The 20,973-nt window shown below is 38.1% G+C and overlaps 2 protein-coding genes across 8 annotated transcripts in view; one reads left to right on the top strand and one right to left on the bottom strand.

The window, feature by feature from the left end:
• fgd4a (FYVE, RhoGEF and PH domain containing 4a) overlaps positions 1 to 2,574 on the top strand; it is a 53,167-nt gene extending 50,593 nt beyond the window's left edge. For all 7 annotated transcript variants that reach the window (XM_042744319.1, XM_042744321.1, XM_042744322.1 and 4 more), the window contains one exon: positions 51 to 2,574. In XM_042744319.1, the coding sequence (XP_042600253.1) occupies positions 51 to 302 (252 nt within the window). In that variant the 3' untranslated portion in view covers positions 303 to 2,574. The remainder of the gene's footprint in view (positions 1 to 50) is intronic.
• On the bottom strand, positions 2,101 to 20,973 carry LOC109105350 (nuclear pore complex protein Nup205). Its single transcript, XM_042744326.1, is given in 42 exon segments — positions 2,101 to 3,033; positions 3,421 to 3,479; positions 3,570 to 3,674; positions 3,771 to 3,900; positions 4,011 to 4,168; positions 4,248 to 4,353; positions 5,074 to 5,205; positions 5,416 to 5,489; positions 5,569 to 5,695; positions 6,194 to 6,332; positions 6,416 to 6,729; positions 6,810 to 6,955; positions 7,587 to 7,685; positions 7,800 to 8,004; positions 8,079 to 8,270; positions 8,356 to 8,436; positions 8,544 to 8,701; positions 8,805 to 8,879; positions 8,953 to 9,102; positions 10,088 to 10,202; positions 10,305 to 10,429; positions 10,523 to 10,693; positions 10,774 to 10,852; positions 10,935 to 11,055; positions 11,798 to 11,987; positions 13,806 to 14,043; positions 14,146 to 14,355; positions 15,100 to 15,150; positions 15,323 to 15,505; positions 16,470 to 16,678; positions 16,779 to 16,929; positions 17,151 to 17,288; positions 17,484 to 17,600; positions 17,816 to 17,991; positions 18,226 to 18,390; positions 18,549 to 18,777; positions 18,866 to 19,025; positions 19,410 to 19,554; positions 19,662 to 19,833; positions 19,974 to 20,116; positions 20,884 to 20,937; positions 20,940 to 20,973. Coding segments are annotated over 42 exon segments (5,964 nt in total). The 5' UTR covers positions 20,959 to 20,973; the 3' UTR covers positions 2,101 to 2,880.

Below are 20,973 nucleotides of genomic sequence, written 5' to 3'. Positions count from 1 at the left end.
TCCTGCACTGCACTTTCCTTTTACTAAACAAAGATTTACTTTCCTCACAGGATGTCAAGGCACAGTCCACGATTCCTCTGCTCGGCTACCAGGTGGAGGACGGCCCAAGAGCCACCGACCCTCCCGCAAGCTTCAGACTATCTCAGTCTAAATCAGCCCACAGCTTTGCAGCAGAGAGCGAGGATCTGAAACAGCGCTGGCTCAAAGTGATCCGTATGGCGGTGACGGGAGAGGTACCAGAATCGCCTGAAGAAAACCATTCTACGGAAATCACCCAAGAGCCCAGCTCTGATGGTGTCTGAGCAAACTCTTGTTGAAGATTTTAGTACTGACGTGACGGTGCTGTCGGTAGAAAAAAGTGTTGACGTTCCCGTTTCCAAAAGTTCCATTTGGATTTGAACACATCCAGAATATGGGGCTTTAAAGCATATGGATATCAGCTTGACCCCTACCTGACAGATTTGAAGTTCACAAAGGATGCAAACATACGGGGCACATGTGAAGTGTACATGGAGGAACTAAGACATGCTATTCATCATCACACTATACTGACGCAGCAGTTTTAAGCCTAAAAAAAATGTACAATTCAGAATATTTACATGTTGTATGTATAGCATATTGTGGCAGAAATCCAGACGTGTTGACACCATTGTAAAAAACAATATATATATATTATTTGTAAATGCAGGACTTGAGCGCGTTTCAAAAGACAAGATTGCAATTTACTGCAAATATATACAGTATATTGCATTCAGATGCAAAATGCTCTGCATGCAATAGAAACTGCTTCATTATGGCCAGCAGACATGTAGTGTTGTCATCAGAGTTGATCTTAGGTTGGGTTGCAGCGGTATCATAGTACTGAAATTGACAATTTGCTTATCTAAGGTGAGGCTGAATAAAGCTTCATGTTTCCATTTAAAACAACTTGTTGAAATGTTAGCTCTCATTTAATTGCCCAATCAGTGTTTTAACCACGAAAAGATGGCAATGAAACAGCTTGTGAATAACACGTGACATAACGTTATATTTACCTTGGGAAAGCGTGAGAGTTAGCCAGAAGAAAGGACTTTAACCTGTTAAAAATGTTTTAATGGAAATTACCTTATGTGCAATTTGAATGTTTTTAGTGAAAACTGTTTTGTTTGAGCGAGAAGCCTACTAAATTCAGTAGTTTGGTCTGTGTCCTTTATAACTATTTAATATTAGTAAAGTTTCAGTTGAGAGGGGTTTGTTTAGTTTACAACATTAGTTTTAGAAAAACTGACGTGTAGCTTAAATAAATTGGATATAAATACAAAATCAAATATGCAATACAGTATAACTTGCTGTAAAGCCGTGACACTGTTATCATACCGTTGCAACCCTCAAGCCTAACCGAGGATGCAGATCTAACATGTCGCTTACGTGGTAACATAATCAAGTGCGCTTCAGCGTCACCTTCTGGTTTGCAGTGCCTCAGCACAACAGATATTAAAAGTCTGCTGTACCTGGATTAGTTCCCAAAACAAAACGACAGCAGTCTCTAGATAATGTGAATAATGTTCACTCTCCATAAGCTGTTTCACTTTTTCTCATTGAAAAGCACATTTGAATCAAACATGAACTAAATTGTGGCTTTGGTGTCAGTAGCTCAGCAGACTTTATCAGATGGACAGTGTGGTTTATCAGCTCTCTAATCATGGTAATAGATTCAGTATTTAGTGAAATAACTGGTTGTAAATCAAATCTGTGTTACAGTTTCTGTAATGGATCTTTTGTGTGTAGACAGTTTTTGCTCTGTATATCTACTGTGGGCAGCACGATCACACTCAGTAGATCCGCTGGAGCAGGGACACATGTACATGTTCTTTAAATACTGTATAATTGTATTATTTAAAAATAATTTATAGCGGAAATGCATGATTTTACATAGCACAAAATTACATTTTCAGTCTAGATCGGACCATTTATTCATCGCTTTGTATTTAAGAAATAAGCTTTCATTTACACTTACTTCTGCGTATTCTTAGCATTACTGGAAATGAATTTGTTTTCACTTTTATCACATCAACGTTGTGAGTTACAGGCCTTCTTTCACACTCATTAATCTTAAGCCGAAGAAACCACTATTTGGTTTGATGTTTCTGAGAAACTATCATGTGGTAACAAACAATTCAAAAACAACTTGACCTTGAAACATATCACAGCTGTGAATTGTAGTCATATTTTTGTCTTTGTCAACCAGTTGTTGATGTCACAGTCCATATTTTCTGAATGGGACGTGCCGATGATATTTGCAGTCACGCACACATTTTTAAAGGCAAACTATGGAAGCAACTATGTTGGTATATTAAATGTGAGTGTCTATTAAAACATGGATGTGTGCTCATTGTTGCCATTTGAAACAATTCTTACCATGCGATCTGAATGTAGTCTGCTGGTTCACTCCCAGAATCCCTTCCACAGTAAAGCTACATCAGCTCTCAAAACAGAGACAGACCCTGTTCTATACATACAAATGAAACTGAAGATTACGCACTTTACTGTTTTCATAAAGCGTACCTTGTAAAATAAAACAAGATTATTCTGTGATGGTTTTGTGCCTGTTCTTCACTGTACAAATCACCAGAAACAAAACTGCTTTATTTGCTCAAGCAAACTGAACTTACCATTTTGATTTAAAAAATATAATTCACAGAAACAACAATCCTCTGTTTAGAAAACCATTTATTTACCACATTAGAAAAAAGCAGAAATCCAATACAGAGATGTTCAGAGCAAGAAAATTTCATGTGTTGACTGATCGTATTCAAAATTGCAAAAAAGCAATTATTTGCTACCTAATTCAAAAGAGTAATGTTTAGCACTAGTTGAGAGAATATACATGTATGTAAGTGTTCAGCCTTTGGCATGATGCACTAGGCCACGGATCCTACGCGTCAGGGCTTGGATAAAGGTGTGACGGGAGCGGGTTTTGCTATACAGACCCTCCACCTCCAGCAGCTTCCTCTGTAACGGCTCATTGAAGCTGTTCGCCACGTCACTCTGTAACTACACACACAGAGAAGAGTCAAAAACAAGACTTTTTTTAAAGAAGTTTCTTACGCTGGCCAAGGCTGTGTTTAATTTTTTTCTATTTGAATACATTTTAAAATTGTAATTTATTCCTGTGATGGCAGAGCTGAATTTACAGCAGTCATTACTCCAGGCTTTAGTGTCACATTATCCTTCAGAAATCAATCTAATATATGCTTTTCTTATTAACAATGTTGGAAAGAGTTGTGTTGCTGATTTTTCTTTTTGGAAACTATGATAAAAAAAAAAATAATAGAATTGTTTAAATAGAATGTTCAAAAGAACATCGTTTATGAATGCCCCAAATGTTCTGCAATATAAAAATAAAGTGTGGGAAAAAAAAAAGAGCATGAAGAAAGGTACCTGTTCAAGATCTTGCTGGCTCACTCTTGACACACTTAATCCTCTGCTGCCACTAGGATCTACACAGAAAGCAATAAATGAGTCTCTCATGCAAAAACAACCCAAAACTGACTGTGCTTTGAAGAAGACTAGAACGAGAGACGGCTGACCTCTGTAACCTGGCAGAAGTGAATCTTTGGGGTCAGTGGGAGTGCAGTACAGCAAGTAGAACTCCAGGTGGCGCCAAATCACAAACAAGCATGTCTCAATGATATCCAGAGAAACGTCAAGAAAAACATGCAACCATTTCTAGCATTCAGATTGTAATTCTCAAAAAAAAAATTTCTCAAACAGTCTTTGTGTTAGGATACAGGAGCAGAGGGCAAGAAGCTTGGCTCGGTTGTTGACCAGTTGGACGAGTCGGCGCTTGGCAAGCACGTTTCTCTGCACTGATGGGATCTTTTCCACTCCACCAGAACCGGACACCAGAACCTGGCACAGCTTTGCACATAAAAACACACATCAAACATCCCACATTAGAACATTTGAATCAAACAAACACATTTTAGGCAGTACTGCTGCAACGTTCTCTGTGTTGTTGGCAGATATACCTCCTTCAGCTCCTCGGGGGGAAGCTGCTCCACACGCTCCAGCTTGTTCAGGCTCTGTCTGTGGCTGTCATGATATCGGAAGAAGTCAGTGGTGCTGTTCTTCAGCAGGAGCAGAACCAATCCCAGACTGGGCACCCGCGCAGAGGGAACGGCCACATCTGATACAACATGATCACACACAGAGTGAGCTTACAGAAGCCAGACAGAGACCGGCGTTAGACGACCACAAACACTGACCTGCTGGTTCACTTGCTGACGGGCTGAACAGGCAGAGAGAGAACTGGGCTTCAGCTGAGCTCTGCAGCAGTAGCGTCTGGCAGTACTCCATAATATTGGCACAAATCTGAGATACCACATGATACATATATCAGTGAAACAAGGCTGAAATAAATAAACAACTGGTGGTAACACTTTAGTATAGGGACCAATTCTTACTATTAGCTGCTTATTAGCATGCCTATTATTTACATATGGGCTGTTAATTAGTACTTATAAAGCACATATTCTGCATGGCCATATTCCACATCCCTAATCCGAGCCAATACCTAAACTAAACAGATACCTTACTAACTATTAATAAGCAGCAATTTAGGAGTTTATAGAGGCAAAAGTTATACTTAATGGTTTGTTAATAATGAGAAATGGATACATTTTTACCCAGATTTGTGCCATGATTTAAAGTCTTTTATTTGATATTTGGATATCATTTGTCTTTTATATTCATATACATTTTCATTGTAATTTTAAGGTAAAATTAAGTTAAAAAAAGGTATGTTTTTGTCAGTTTTAGTCGTTTTTAAATATGCCTATAGTTCTTATTAATTTTTATTTCAGTTTTAGTTGATTCAGTGCTTCAAGTAAAACTAAAAGAAAATGACAAATGATGTCTTTGCAACTTTCTGAACATTTTTTTGAATGTTCTTTAATATTTATTCAATATTTAATATATATTTTCAATGAACAACGGTTTTGGTTTTCGTTTAAAATTTTGAACACATTATTGCATTTGTCAGGCATCTCCAAGCAGATTTAAAAGTGTTCTGATTTTAAAAGTGATTTCCACCTGTTGCATGGCAACCTCCATTTCCTCTCTCTTTTCTGCAAGGTCACCAGGGGAGACGGTCTCCTCGATCTGCTTCAGGTAGCGAGCGCGATCGGTCCCCACCAGCCGCACCAGCAGAGACAACGCCTGGCGCTGAAGGAGGGAGATGGCTCGTTTTGTAAACTTCACACATTAACTTGTATTTACAAAATTTCAGCTTTTAAACTGCAATCAACAGTACTGATGTCATCATAATTAACTGTGATTAGTCTGATATCTTGCACGTAACCATTTATAGTCACATAATCATTCTTTCCTTCTTTTAAAGATAAGCTTTCAAAGACTTTTTTTTCTATATTTAACCTGGAATCTGCCGATGTGTCCCTGTAATTCCATTAGGGCGGCACTGTTGACTTCCTGTCCCATCTCCAGAGCTCCTAAACATAAAAAATTGAAACGCACAGCATTAGTCAACAGTGTATAAAGCATTTGAGCAGCTGTGGTGTGTGTGTGTACCTGGCAGTGCGGTCTTGCTGATGATGGCAGTGAGGAGAGAGAGCTCCTGTAGCGCGCCCATACTCATGTCCTGATCATGCAGGATGGACTGAATGACATCAGAGTGAACGATGAGCCACTGCAGCACCTACAAATCAACACACAGATTATAAACCCACTGATTTTATTTTTTTTATTTAGACAAAAGTAATACAACTTTTATTTTTCTTATTTGTTAATATTTAATGTTCATGAAATATTTGAATTTTTTAAAGATTTAAAAAATATTTGAAAAAGTTGACAAGTCAGAAAGATTTTTTGCCATCACATAAATAAATTACATTTTAAAATATATTCAAATAATAACTCACAGTTGTAATAATATTTCACAATAATAATGTCTTTTTGATCAAATAAATGCAGCCTTGAAGAACACAAGAGACTTCTTTCAAAAACAAAAAAACTTTTAAACAATAGTGTAAATAAACTTTCTTGACCTATGTCCCGACACTGACATACTTAAGTATGCAGTAAGATGTAGCACTACATACAAGTATGTACTTCCCTCATAACTAGCTAAACTCGTTTAGTATACAGCAGATTTGTGAATTTGGACTCAAAGGAAACACTGTACGGATGTTTGTACCTGTGCCGCCCCCTGCTGGTGCTGTGTGGTGGTGGAGGTCAAGATGACCTGCATCAGTCTGAGAGTAGGCAGCAGGATCTGTCTGTATCGCTCTAGAGGACTAGGAATAAACCCTGATGGATCTCTCTGCCCAAACACTCTGGAAGAGAGATACGGAGAGTGAGATGACATGACAGTGAGAGACATTTTTCTTCATCTATATTTAGTATCTAGATTACAGACCTGAGTGCATCATTTTGAGGGAGCATGTGAAACACCTGACACTCCACCAGCTGACCAATCAGCCCACAGCGCAGGAGCTCCATCGCACCTTGTGCTGTCTTAGCCACACGGGTCAGCAATGCCATTTTGGACTCGTAGATGTAGAGTGGTTTGAGCAATGGAGGCTGTGGTGTGAGCAGAGTTTGCAGGGCGGTATCGTCCTGTCTCAAGCTCTCAACCAGCACACGCAGGTACCCGCTGTTACACAGGTACACCAGCCACTGGCACTGTCTGTCTATAGACAACACCCGGTCCAACACGGCCAGAGCCAGCATCTGGAAAAAGACGATGCCCTCAATTCATTATCTAATTTCGCAATAGCTCAGTAAGATGATGTTGACTTGTTAGCTCTTACCCTGCCAATCTCATGACCGTCACAAGCGTCTCTGCACACCACCTCCATGAGAGCAGTGCCATAGCTCTCGATGATGGCCAGGTTCTCTCTCTGCAGCTTGGAGAAACAATCTTCAGGGGCAGTCAAACGCTCCCACATGGAGTTACCTGTAAATTCAGTATTATAATATTTGCATATTATTTTTATATGTTAGTATATATTAAATCATTTCATTATGAACAGCGTTTAAAGCCTACATGCTTTTCATAGGCAGATATGTTATGAACGATCACTCATTTACATAATTAATTACACAAGACTCCAAAATCAATCAATCAAAAAAAAAAGACTCAGTATATTAAAATTTAAAAAAAAAGTATTTTAAATGTTTGAAAATAAATATATTAATAAATATAATACAATAATTTAAAAGATAAAAAGATAAAATTAAAAAGATAAAAAAATTTAAAATATTCACTCAAATTAGTGAAGTATTATACATTCTGGGATACAGCTATGAAATATATCTGCACTTTTAATTTTATACATAAATAAAATATATCTATATAAAATGTGTATTAGATTTTTAGTCCTAAATATTATATGCAATCAAATAGTAAAATATTATTAAACATTCTAGGATATATCCATGATAGGTATGAGCAATGTTGCCAAAACCTTTCTAAAATTAGATTGCAAAATGAAGGCTTAAAATTCACAAAATGCTGTCTAAGAAAGTATGTGTACGTAAATAAAATAACATTTTATCCTTGCTTTGTCATTTCCGTGTTTCTATACCTGTCTGGAGTGTCTCTGGCTCCTCAGGTTTCTGGGCAATTTGCAGGTAGTAGAGCAGAGCGCCATAAAGGTGAGCCCGTAGACGCTGGAAACCTCCACCTGATGTAAACAAACACCAGGGAGTAAAAGTTTAACTATTTAACCTCTAACATGGTGGAATTCATTTACCCAGATTAGCTGATTAGTCAACCCTGAAAATACAACCCTTCTAACCTGTGCACAAGATAAAATCCAGTAGCTTCCTTAGGATGAGGTGGAGGGCGGAGTTAGCGATTGAAGCAAATCCTGATCCAGAGCCACCCTGTGGCCCTGCCCCCTGCTGCTCAGATAGCACTGATTGGCTGAGCTGTGCTGTTAATGTGAAGACTGCCCCAGCTACAATTGGCATCAATTCACCAGCAGCATCTTCTGATAACACCTAGAGGAAAGAGAGAAGCAAGTCACATGCTGTTCCTCGTTTAAAAGCATCTTCCTCCTCATTAGTTTTCCTACCTTGTCGTGCAGATCCAGCAGCAGGTCTCTGATGATCAGCTGGCGCTGGTCAGCTGGGATGAGCTCTGAAGGACAGGCTGTGAGGATGGTCTCCACCAGACTCCTCCAGCTCTGCAGAGCATGACGCTTGGCGTTAAGACTACAACGCACGCGGTTCCTCTCCACCACCTGCTGCAGGATTGAGTTCACCTCCTGATACCGAAAAAACAATCAGCACCAAGAAACCCATTTAAAAAGTCAAAGCCAAAATAAACTTATATATCAGAGACACACTCACCTCCAACAGCAGTGGTCTTTGCCCAATGGCCGCCATGCCCTGCAGTGCATTGATCTCTGCAACTAAAACTCGATGGAGCAACTGAAAACATGACGAAACAATGAAAATATTAATTGTATATTCTTATAATAAATAAATGACAGTATTAGGTCTAATGCATGCAGGAGATCAGTGAGCCATCCACATACCTTGACGTTGCAGACCGTGTGTCCCTGCTCATTGACGTGTTCACAGTTGGTGATGACCTGTTCAATCTGAGCACGCTCAAAGAAGTCCAGCTGCAGAAGCTCCGGGGCCTCCTGACTGAAGTCTATGGCATCCAAAACACTCAGCAGCCTCCTGCGTACTAAAAGAGCAATGGATGATTAACTAATTATATTCAAAATCAGACGGCTACTTCCTTTCTGAAGTGTCTGAACAAACTGCAACGTAACCAGACTTTCTCTTACCTTTGGAGACGGTGCCAAAATGCAGGAAACCACTGACTGATCTGCTCTCCTCTTCCATGCCTGTCTCTCCATCTGCTACAAGACAGATTCAGTTGAGTTTACTTCAATGTGGCTGGTCATCATGAGGAACTTTGGGTGTATGTATTACCGGCATGTAATGTGTGTGGCTGGTCATCCAGGAGGAGGTTGAGCAGTCTCTGTGTGTGAGAGCGCTGACGGTTCAGTGAGGTCACTCTGAGCTCAATGGCTGCAGTCTTCATCAGCCAGGACATCTGAGACAGAGCAGCAATCTCATTCTCTGTGGGACATAAAGACAGAATCAATCAGAGGGATACTAATTTGCATGCTATCCTTTCAAATAGAATGTGAAATTATGATTAGTGCGCTGCAAATCAGATGAAAGATAAAAATATGTAAATGGTGTCTGGATGGCACACTAAATGCATAATCTGAGTGGCTGTTTTATTGTCAACAATATCAAACTGCTAATAATAAATAACATGTTTGAAATGGGTATTACACTAAGATTATTCAGAAATCTGGATTTAAATCTATTTTTTTTGCCAAAGTGTCTTATGTTCACCAAGGCTGCATTTATTTGGTCAAAAATACAGTAAAAACTTTAATATTGTGAAATTTAAGTACAATTTAAAGGCAGCGGCTATTTGCAAGTGTACACTAAGTGCAAATAGCAATAGATTCTATTTTCACTGTTAATATAGCATATTTTCTGCTATTTATACTACTTATTGCAAAGGGTGGCAATTATCTGCACCTCAGTATTTTAGTACATTATAAAACAGTATGCAATAATAACTTATTGAGTGTAAATTTTAATTCTAATTATTAAATGGATGCCACCTTACTGGGACAATAAAGCCATCCCTACACCTACCCTAACCGATACTTTTTTTTTTTTTCAACTTTTTGATCATTTCCTTCATTTTTCTACATGTCGATTGCATCAAAACGAGTACAACACACACTTTACCATCTGCGCCCAATCACACGTTGGTGGGCGGAGTTAATGTTAATAGCCTCTGCCAACAAGGCGGGCTATTTGCATTTAGTTTAAATAGACACTGCATTAAAATAAGTGTTTTCTATTTTAATATATTTTAAAATGCATTTATTCCTGTAATGGCCAAGCTGAATTTTCAGCAGCCATCACTCTTCAGTGTCACTGATCTTTCTAATATGCTGATCTGCTGCTTCAGAAACATCTCCCACAAGATGTACAAGTCTGTCAAACGCAAAACAAAGAGCGCAGACAGGCAGCATACCTGGTACAATGAAAGGCAGGTGCTGCAGATGAGAGAACAGGAAGTCCTGACTGGTCCTGAGGTAACGCATGGTAGGCCCAGAAGTGTCAGGACAGGCACACAGCTGATAGATAACCTGTTACGTACACAAACACACACAGAGACACAAAATAGTTACTTGAACGTGGCACAAAGGGCATCACGATGTCTGAATGTAAATTAGTTAAACGGTGTGTACCTGGTAGCAGAGTTCAGCTAGTTGAGGGGCCTGTTTGGTGAGCACTGGTCCAGTGCGCCACTCGCTGCCCCTCTGAAGCAGACTGAGGATCGCATGCAGGCAGCTCCGTGGACAGCCAAGAACACCTATTGATGTAGTCACAAGACCAAATTGTTTCAGGTATAGCATGGTACACATAAGAGTCCTAAATCTGATTTTGAGTCAATCTGAGATCTTACCTGGGTCCTGCAGGTTAGTGGAGGAAACTGGCTTCTTCACTTCATAGCCCAGCAGATACAAGCCCAGATTGGGGCCCTTTAGCTCCAGAGAGGTGATCAGAAGGTTCAGGATGTGGATCTTGGTTTCATGATGAATCCTGGCCACCCGTTTTTCAGGGTCTGAGTCTGAACAAAGAGAAAAAAAAGGTTCTTAAATGCTGCTTTAAACCATTTATAGATGAAATTTGGCTTTTTTCAGGATATGGATTAAATTTGTGTTTTTTCTGGATCCTGAGCTTCCTCACTGTCCAGACACTCCACAAAACCAGCCATCAACTTCTTACTCACCGCCTGCTCATTACAAAACAGTTTTGTCATGTTTAAAACAACCCCAATTAATTGTATTACCGACAGACAATGTGAGGTCTCTTACCTGATCATGTGTGAAGTCTCCAACCAGTCTGGACTGGATGTTTGGGTAGCGTGCGATACGCCGCAGAATCTTGGCACTCTGGAAAGCAGCATCAGGGTTCGAGCTGCTGTGGTACAGGTACCTGTGAAGGCCAAACAAGTCAAATCAGCCCATGTATTGCTGAATCAGACACAGATTAAAGCATTCCTGACATGATTTGGGGGGAAATCATTTTGCTGGGAACAATATAGGGCTGCTCGATTATGACAAAAATCATAATCACGATTATTTTAGTCAATATTGTAATCACGATTATTTAAAACGATTATTAGTGGGCCATATGACCAAAACTTTATATGAAAGATTTATTTAAAGATAGTGATATATATATCAAATATATATATTCTATAAATAATGTTGCTATTGGATCTACATTTTAGACACCAGCGAAATGTCACAATTCTCAATACCACAGCAGAATAGAAGAGTAACTAATATTACACTGAAAAAAATTATAAATGCAACACTTTTGTTTTTGCCCCCATTTTTCATGAGATGAACAAAGATCTAAGACTTTTTCTATATACACAAAAGCCTATTTCTCTCAAATATTGTTCACAAATCTGTCTAAATCTGTGTTAGTGAGCACTTCTCCTTTGCCGAGATAATCCATCCACCTCACAGTTGTGGCATATCAAGATGCTGATTAGAAAGCATGATTATTGCACAGGTGTGCCTTAGGCTGGCCACAATAAAAGGCCACTCTAAAATGTACAGTTTTACTGTATTGGAAATCAAAATTAAAAAATCGAAATTAAATTAAATTAATTGCGCAGCCCAAGAACAATATATGACACATATGTATAAATAAGGAAGAAGGAGACCTGGCGATGTTGGTGATGTGATCAGCCTGTCTGCTCCGAGCACTGACACCCTGCAGGAGCTGTTCCACAGGAGAGACAAGCAGCGACGTCTGACTTTCTCTCAGCAGATCCATAAATGTGACCTCCTTCTGCAGAGCCAGCTCCAACAAACACAGACAGTGTAGCACTGCCGACTCCAACTGCTTTTTACCTACAACAACGGCACCAGCATAATGTAATCAACAAATACACACAAACTGATCCATATCATTTCATTATTTATTTTGTATTAATTTATTTACTAAAAAAAATTAAATGTTAAAAAAGTTCATAACTTAATAATAAAAAGTTAATTACATTAAATTTAAATTCAAATAGAAATGTCAAACAATTATAAATACATACATTACCATTCAAATGCTTAATATTTTTTAAAGAAGACTCTTATGCTTTTCAAGGTTGCATTTATTTGTTCAAACAGAGATTAAAAACACTAATACTGTGGAATATTATTACAATTTAAAATAACTGTTTCCATTTTAATATATTGTAAAATGTAATTTATTCAAAAGGCATTTTCATTTTCAGCATCATTACTCCTGTCTCCAAAATCTTTTGTAGGATCAACAAATTCATTTTTAATCAATTTAATGCATCCTAAATAAATAAAAGTATTAATATTATTAGAATTTTTTTTTTTTTTTTATCAATTTTAATGACTTTAAGCTTGTGAACAGTAGTTTGTTTTCATATATTAAATAGTGACAAGTTTCATATTGGTAATATGGTAATGTCCAATATTGGATATATATCGGCCAATATTTTTACATTTAGATTACCTTTGCCATCATCTAACGCTGACTTAAATGCAATAGTTAAAATTCTGAATAATTTAACCTTAAAGGGGTCATATGATTTCAATTTTTCCTTTCTCTTTGGGGTGTTACAAGCTCTTGACGCATAAAGAAGATCTGTAAAGTTGCAAAGACTAAATTCTGAAATCCAAAGATATATTCTTTATAAAAGTTAAGTCAACCACACCCCCCTAAAATGGCTCGTTCTAACACGCCCCCACATCTCTACGTCATGATGCTGGAAGATTTGCATAAGGCCGCCCAAATGTTCACGCAAAGAAAGAAGGTGTAACTTTTATTCTCGCTGTTGTCGTTGTTGCCGACAGTCTGGCGCTTCTGGCTCACAGTCTGTAAGTACATTTACATATTTAAAAAATATGTTTTCAATGCAAACGCAAGTTTTAAGCAGTGTAGAGTAGCGCTTGTTGTTTGTCGTTTCTCCATTCACAAATGCAAACATGGTTTTATGTTTACGTAGCGCGAAACACAATGCAACGCATATAAAGACAGTATAAGTCAATATAATCAGTAATCATGTCCCCACTAGATGCAACAAATGCCCCGTTTGTAATGGGTTTTATTGGTTTCGTCTCGTCATGCTGGGAGACGACATCCACAGTATGTTAAGGGGCGTAACATTTTCGTAACACGCTTGAGGCATTCAGCCAATCACAGCGCACTGGATAGCTGGCCAATCAGAACACACCTCGCTTTTCAGAATGATGAGCTTTGTAAAAATCGATGCGTTTCAGAAAGGCGGGGTATAAAGGAGCAACAATAATGTACATTACGTGGAAAATAATGTGTTTTTTTAACCTTAAACCAGATGAACACATTGCATTACACCCAATACACAAAATAATGTGCTTTTAAGCAACATCATAAGACCCCTTTAAAACAATCATCCATTTTTCACACTATAAATTGTCATATATGTTAAATGTTATATTAATGTTGTGATTATATTTTTAGAGTGTTTCACTCTCACCTTTTTATTCAAAATAGTACAGAATTATCAGCTTATTGGTATCTGCCACAACTTCAGTATATCCCTAATAACTGATCCATTTAGCATTATACACTGTTTTAAAGAATTTTAATGAGAGTTGTTTTAAAAGTTTCAATAACAAATGAAACCGGATATAAAAAATACAGAGCAGGCCTCTCATACTGACCAGGAAAGGGGGCGTATGTGTCTAGCTGGCAAGCGCCCTCCTCCAGCAGGCTGAGGCAGAGAGAGAGGGTGGGCGAGTCATTCAGCAGGTGGAACATCAGACTGTGTCCCGGGGGCTTATGGGCTGGCATTTGCTCTCCCTGAAGTTCCACCATTTCTTGCAGGAAGTCGGCTGGCTGCGGCTCATATACTCTCAGAAGTTTGTGAAACACCTCTAGCACTGCCTCAGCTACCTCCCACTACAGAGAGTAAAATAAAATCAGTCATTAAAGATACACAACCATAAACGGAGTCGAGACTAAGATAAGACACATGTTTAAGTCTAAAAGGCCACAGGAAACCTTTTCTGCTGGCCGCCGGTAGGCACGTGTGGGGAAGGCCAGAAACACAGAGTCACGCAGGAAGTCAAGATAAGGCTGAAAGCCTGGTGCACGCAGTCCTGCTCCAAGATTCACTGGAAGTGCACTCTCTACCAGAGTACTGATCAGATGACAAAATGCCCTTGTAAGAGGATACTCCTCACAGCTCGATTCAATCTCATTCAGCTCCACCTGTTAAGAGAAAATTTAATTAGTGCCAAAATAAAAGGACATTACATGTATATATATATATATATATATATATATATATATATATATATATATAAATATGTGATATTGTGGATTTTGTCCTTGTGTGTTTGTATTTGTATGTTGCTATTGTTGTGTCTTTGTTGGACAGAGTGTGTCCTTAATAAATAAAGTTTATATATACATATATATATATACATATATATGTATATATATGTATATATATATATATATATATATATATATATATATATATATATATATATATATATATATGTGTATATATATATATATATTATATATATATATATATGTATATATATATATATATATATATATATGTATATATGTATATGTATATATATATATATATATATGTATATATGTATATGTATATATATATATATATATATATATATATGTATATATATATATATATATATATATATATATATATATATATATATATATATATATATATGTATATGTATATATATATATACAAAAAAAGAATACAATTTATGGGCAAATTGTAAAGCCCTACAAATAAACACAGCAAATATAGAGCTTTAAAAATAATAACATTTATAAAAATTATTATTATTTTTTTAATCTTAAAAAAATTTAAATCACAGTCGTTATCAGAAAAATCACAAGTAGATTTTTTTGCCCCTAAATCATGCAGCTCTAACACTAGTAGTATATGCAACAAGAAACACAGTTAACCTCAATCCCAGCAGCCTGTCTCTGTCCAGGGACTTTCACTGTCTGCAGGATCTGAGAGAGAAAAATGTAACAATGATCAATAAGATAATAATAAAAGTGAACTAAATTAAAAACGCACATAAGTGGAAAATCCACACTGTTTCTATTGAAGTTAGTACAGATAATTAAATTTAAACTTCTATTGTAGGTCAGTTTGGCATTATGGGATGAAGTTTTAGTCAACCTGTGTGTACTCCAGTGATTGCCAGAGGGAGGCAGCGATCTCAGGAGATTTGCCAAAGGCAGCAAGAGCATGCAAGATTTGAGCTTTCAGCACTGGCTGAACGCTGCACTGCAGCAATCCCAGCATCACCACAACAGGTGTCCATTGAGGGTGTTCACAAAGAGCCAGACGTGCATTCTCACTCTGAAAAATATAAGGACATATTTAAACACTGATATTGAGAGCTCAATATTGAGAGTCATCTGCTCGATGATGTGATGAGGGCTGACCATTAGCACTGTTTCCCTTATTTGATTCTGATTCACAAGTTCTGATTCAAAAACAATTAGATTTAATGTTGATGCATTTTGAAATATTTCAATTTCAATGTTTTTATTTATTTTTATGAAAGTGAAACGGGCCAATCATTTTCATAAACAAAACTTCAGATGGTGACAACATCAGGAAGATAGGCATGCTACAAATAATACTTAGTCAAAACATTCACTCATCTACAAAAATAAATAAATAAATCAACTGGTCAATATCTAGAAAGCAGGGTGAGTGATAAAGTTGAAGTTGAATGAAATGTATACTTTCTGAAATTAAAGGGTTACTCCATCCCAAAATGAAAATCAGTGTAGCACCATTTTGGCAATTCTGAGCTGTACGCAAGCGGCGTACTCTCTTCTGTGTCAGCCGCGTGCGCCATCTGCGTACTGCTCAGATTTGCCAAAATGGTGCTACGCTGATTTGGAGAGACACAGAGGAGAGGAATTGTTGAATAAAGTCGTTATTTTTGTTTTCTTCGTGTATAAAAAGTATTCTCGTCGCTTCATAACGTTACGGTTGAATCACTGATGGCCGATGTAGTATTCTGACGATGCTTTTCATATTTTCCCTGGACCCTGACACTGTTATTTATTTGGCAGTCTATGGGACAGTCTCAAGCCTACCTGTTTTCATCCAAAATATCTTAAATTGTGTTCCGAAGACGAACAAAGCTTTTATGGGTTTGGAATGACATGGGGGTAAGTGAATGTGAATAATGACAAAATTTTCATTTTGGGATGGAGTATCCCTTTAAAATACTTATTTTACACAACATTTCAATTTAGAATTGAAACTGTTCAATCAGTCATTATATTGTGATGTATGTGTTCTATACCCAGGTGATGATAGTGGTGAGCAGCTGGAGGAACGCTGTGAGGCCTTCTAGCTCTCTCTGAGTGATGCCTCTGATAGGTGGGTGGCGGTACTGCATGCTGTCCGCACTGGGCACATCTCGTCGCAGGTTCTCATGGTAGAGCATGAGAGAATGGAAAAAGTGCTCCCATGACACAACACTGCCCGACACTCCAGCCTGCCGGTTCTCTCCTGAAACAGCCATATAAACAAACTTATATGGTAGTGCACACGACTCTTACCACAGCACTCATATCACATCATTCTCTTTTAAGATCTGAGGTGCAGTTACCGTGTGGCGCTCCGTTGGTTTTAAGCAGACTAAAGCAGTAGTGGGAACACTGAGGACCATTAGCAAGCCCTTTCAGCATGCGCAAGTAAGGGATGTAGAGAGTAGCAGGGAGCAGATCACCCATCTGACGCACAAACTTGGAGAGAACCACCTGAGGTAACACACAAATATATACTGGAATTTGACCCTTTATTCAAAGCAGTGGTGATGAATAATGCACTGTGAAGGTGAATACCAGTAATGTTTCATTTACCAACCCACATAGTTCATTACTATTTCACATCACCCTTAAATGTTTTAAGTTAGAATATATTGCAGGAAAAAAAATATGTTTTTAGTAAGGTTTAGCAGGAATGAGGTTTCTTCTCACACCTGTTTGTGAGGGGGTCTTTGGAGAGGTACTCCAAGAAAAGATCCAGTGAGTGAAGTGTGTTGAAGAGACTCTGATGGACACCAGAACTCCAGGGCCAGCTCAAGTTCAAATGGATCTTTACTGTAAAACTCTCCAATCTGAAACAACAACAAAAAACATCATTCTTCAGCATTAATTACAACAGTTCAAAAGTTTCATTAGTTATTAAAATAACATGAATTAAATTTTAGGAGCAATATGTGATGATGCAAGCCATTTCCTGGCTTTACAGAGATTTTCAATGATGAAGAATTCTTGTATGTACTATGTGATAAATGTAAAGGGAAGCTCACAAGTATCATGAGGTGGTCCAGGTCCTTGCGTAGAGATGATGGCGGCTCACTACCCATCTGCAGAGCCATATGGATCAGTCGAGCATCTTCATCGGCACGGTTACGCAACTGCTTCACCTGCAATTGTGTCATAACACTTTTTGCTTAACTTATCTCCATACACACTCATTAACAATAGTATTTTTTTTTACAGGGAAATAAGGATGAATTTAATCAATCAAATGTGAGAGTAAAGTCATTTATAATGTTACAAAAGATTTCTATTTCAAATAAATGCTGTTCTTTTGAACTTTCTATTCTAGAATCCCGAATAAACCTATTTCTCCTCACACCTTCATTGGCATGAGAGCCAGGAAATCTGTAATGAGGGAATGCAGTCGGCGGGTGTAGAATTCTTCTTGGCTGAAGCCATCGCTTCCCAGGATGCCCTCTGTCAGGAACAGGAAGACACCTCCCAACAGTGCCTGGTCTGCCAGAGCCTCATCTGCCTCGGTGAACTCCACTAGAGCTGAAAAGAAAATGAACAAAGTAGGAGAGAGTATATTAGCCTATAAAGTCATAAAGCGAGTTCATGCATTTTCAGGGTTTAACTGCTAATTGCATCTACTATTACAAACTTTTGTACTATATATAGAGATCATGCAAAGACACAGTACCTATGAAGTATCATAAGAGATCATGAGAGCTAAAGTTAAACTGATTCTGATATGAACAATAGCCTGAGCTATGAAAGGCGTGATACCTGCGCCCTGCGGAAGCTGTGACACAGCTCTCAGAGACAGAGCCCAGGCCAGCTGCACCACTGCCTGCAGTCCAGGAAGCTTCCAGGCCTGACCCTCCACCAACCGACTGTGCACCGCTGCCACATACTGCTTCTCCGTCAGTAGAGGCAAGGCCTGGAGCAAGTCTAATGAACACACAAAAAACAGGTTTGTGAAAACATAGTATTTCCTACTCTACTAGGAAATAAACAACCTATATTTTCTATTAATCATACTTATATGATTGTGGATCATAATAAAGTATTTATAGCTACAAAAGATGGTCACAATAAAGCATGAATACCTTCTCTATCCTCGGTTCCTTGCTCCAGAAAACTAACATCCAGGCAATAAAGCAACGCCATGACTAAAGCAAGGTTAACGCTATCCAATGAGCCATCAGCTTCGGCTGTCACCGTCTCCAAGTGACCGATGAGAGTCAGGGTGTCCTCTTTGCTTAGAGGTGACTGGCATGTCCATGCAAACAAACACTCTGCTAGTGACTGTCGGCACTCTTTGATGAGGTCGGATACCTGTACCATAAGAATAATAGTTACAATAAACTAGCCATTTACATAAATTGCATATGTATTTATCATCGGTTTGCACAGGATGCTTTACCTCTTTTCTGTGTTTCTCATTGCCAAGGCCCCGCTCTTTCTGAAGCCTCTCAAACTCACGAGTCACGCTGATATCTGATAACAAGTTCAGGATTTGTTTGGTCAAACCCTGAGCCATCAGCTCATCCGTGAACCGCATAGTGAGATTCACCAATTCAGGACTATAAGGAAAGACATGACATGACAACACCAAAGAATTACATTAAAAATCAACAAACCTAAGATAACAACATGGAAGATTTTTTTAACCTTTTACATGTTTTTACATCATTTAAACTTTTTACATGCCTTGAAAAAGGTGGTTGCTAATAACCGGCTAAACAGGACTACAGAGGCAGTCAAGGATTTTAGATTAAATGTAGATTCCATTAGATTACATTTAGATTACATGTGGTCTGTAAAATAACTCGCAAAATAACTATCCTGGGAGTTGCTGAAGAGTGCACTCAATAATCTGTCAACCTCTTGGATAAAATGTTTCCTGAAAAGGAAAGAAGCATAGGAGAATGAGCTAGATCTTGTTGCATGAAGGAAAAGCAACAAACCTCAAGTCAAGCGTGAATGTCTTCCCGTGTCTGGACTGGATGAGCGAGCGAAGGGAGTTTGCCACGCAGCGTTTGCCATCCCAGTAAAGGAGCACAGCTACCAGGCCTCGAGTCAGGCCGGGGAAATGAGGTTGCTGGTGCTCTCCTAAAATTACACATAAAGATCACATCATCACATAGAATGCGATGATACAGTATGAGCAATGTATGAGCAGTTCAGTAGTACTAAATGTGTATGAGCAGGGTGTGTACCTGCCAACAGCAGTTCAAGGGCAGCTAGTTCTCCCAGGTCAAAAAGGTCACTAAGGATGAAGGCTTCTGAGATAAGCTGCTCAGGAAGTAGTCGTACTCCTTGCTGGCCCTGAACAGCAATGCCTTCCGTGCTGGCTTTGCGTACCTTCTCTCTCTGTTCTGCACTCTTCATCTGTTTTGCAAAAAAAAAAATTGTATTTTACAACAAAGAATGCATTTTGAAACTCTGAACCATAATACATCAAACATAATTACAGTGCAATCACAGTTTTCCACATGCAGTGTTTTGAATCTATAGAAAGTAAAACCTACTGGGTTTTTGAAGAGAGTGAGGAAGGAAGGTTTGTGTTTCTTCAACTGCAGATCTAAAAGATAAACACTCTCTGGCTGTCGTCTCCATATGGCCCCCTCCACAGCTTCCCAGAGCTCCTTCAGAGGGCCCCACAGACTGGCTCCTGCAAACAGATTCACAATATGTCACAAAATATTTATATAATAAATGATTTCTGTATACACATTACCAATCAGAAAGTTGTGTTCAGGGCTGGATTAAAGCTACATGGTGTATTATCTGAATTGGTAACTCCTGCATAATTTGTAATAAACAATTAGTCACAAAATGTCTTTAGTGCAACTTTTTTTTAGTTGATTTTACATAAAAAGTAGTGACTGATTATTGTTGCATGACGGTTAACACAGGAGGCTGTAAAAAACACACTGTTACGACAGTCCACCGATGACTGAAAGTGGATTTAAAAAGATGCTATGCCACAAAAAAAGATTCATATTTAAGTAACTATATAATAAAACCACCTTAGACTTCAGTTTTAAACGCACATAAACTTAAATGAGACATTATCTTGGCCAATTATTATTAATCTTATTTACCAGTGAAGACCGTCTTCAAAAGTTAGTCTTAAGAGACACTAATGTTTCAAATAACTGCTCTGTCTAGTCACACAGAAATGATGGTCTTATCGCAACATTTAATATAATAATAATAGCTATATTGTTGATAGATAATAATCAGTGTAGTGTGGCGCATATAGCTAACGTTACACACTTCAAGCATATCACTAATGAAGCTAACGTGGAGAGCTGACTGAGTATTTGTACTTTAAATCTGTTGAATGCTAGTTTAAATGCGTAGTGCATTAGTCAATACTCTATACTGTAGAAAAATACGAAGTATGTTTATAATATAGAATATATAAATTAATACCTGAATTTACCGCCATCTGCGTCGCCATGTTTGAAGCGTGAGAGGGCTGCCCGAATTTTGCCGGTGTGAAAACATAACTTTCGGTTTCTT

This window comes from Cyprinus carpio, chromosome B18 (genome assembly GCF_018340385.1).
Source record: "Cyprinus carpio isolate SPL01 chromosome B18, ASM1834038v1, whole genome shotgun sequence".
In the NCBI taxonomy this organism is placed as follows: Eukaryota; Metazoa; Chordata; class Actinopteri; order Cypriniformes; family Cyprinidae; genus Cyprinus; species Cyprinus carpio.
Note: the sequence above shows the minus strand (reverse complement) of the source record. Positions and strands in the feature narration are given on the sequence as shown.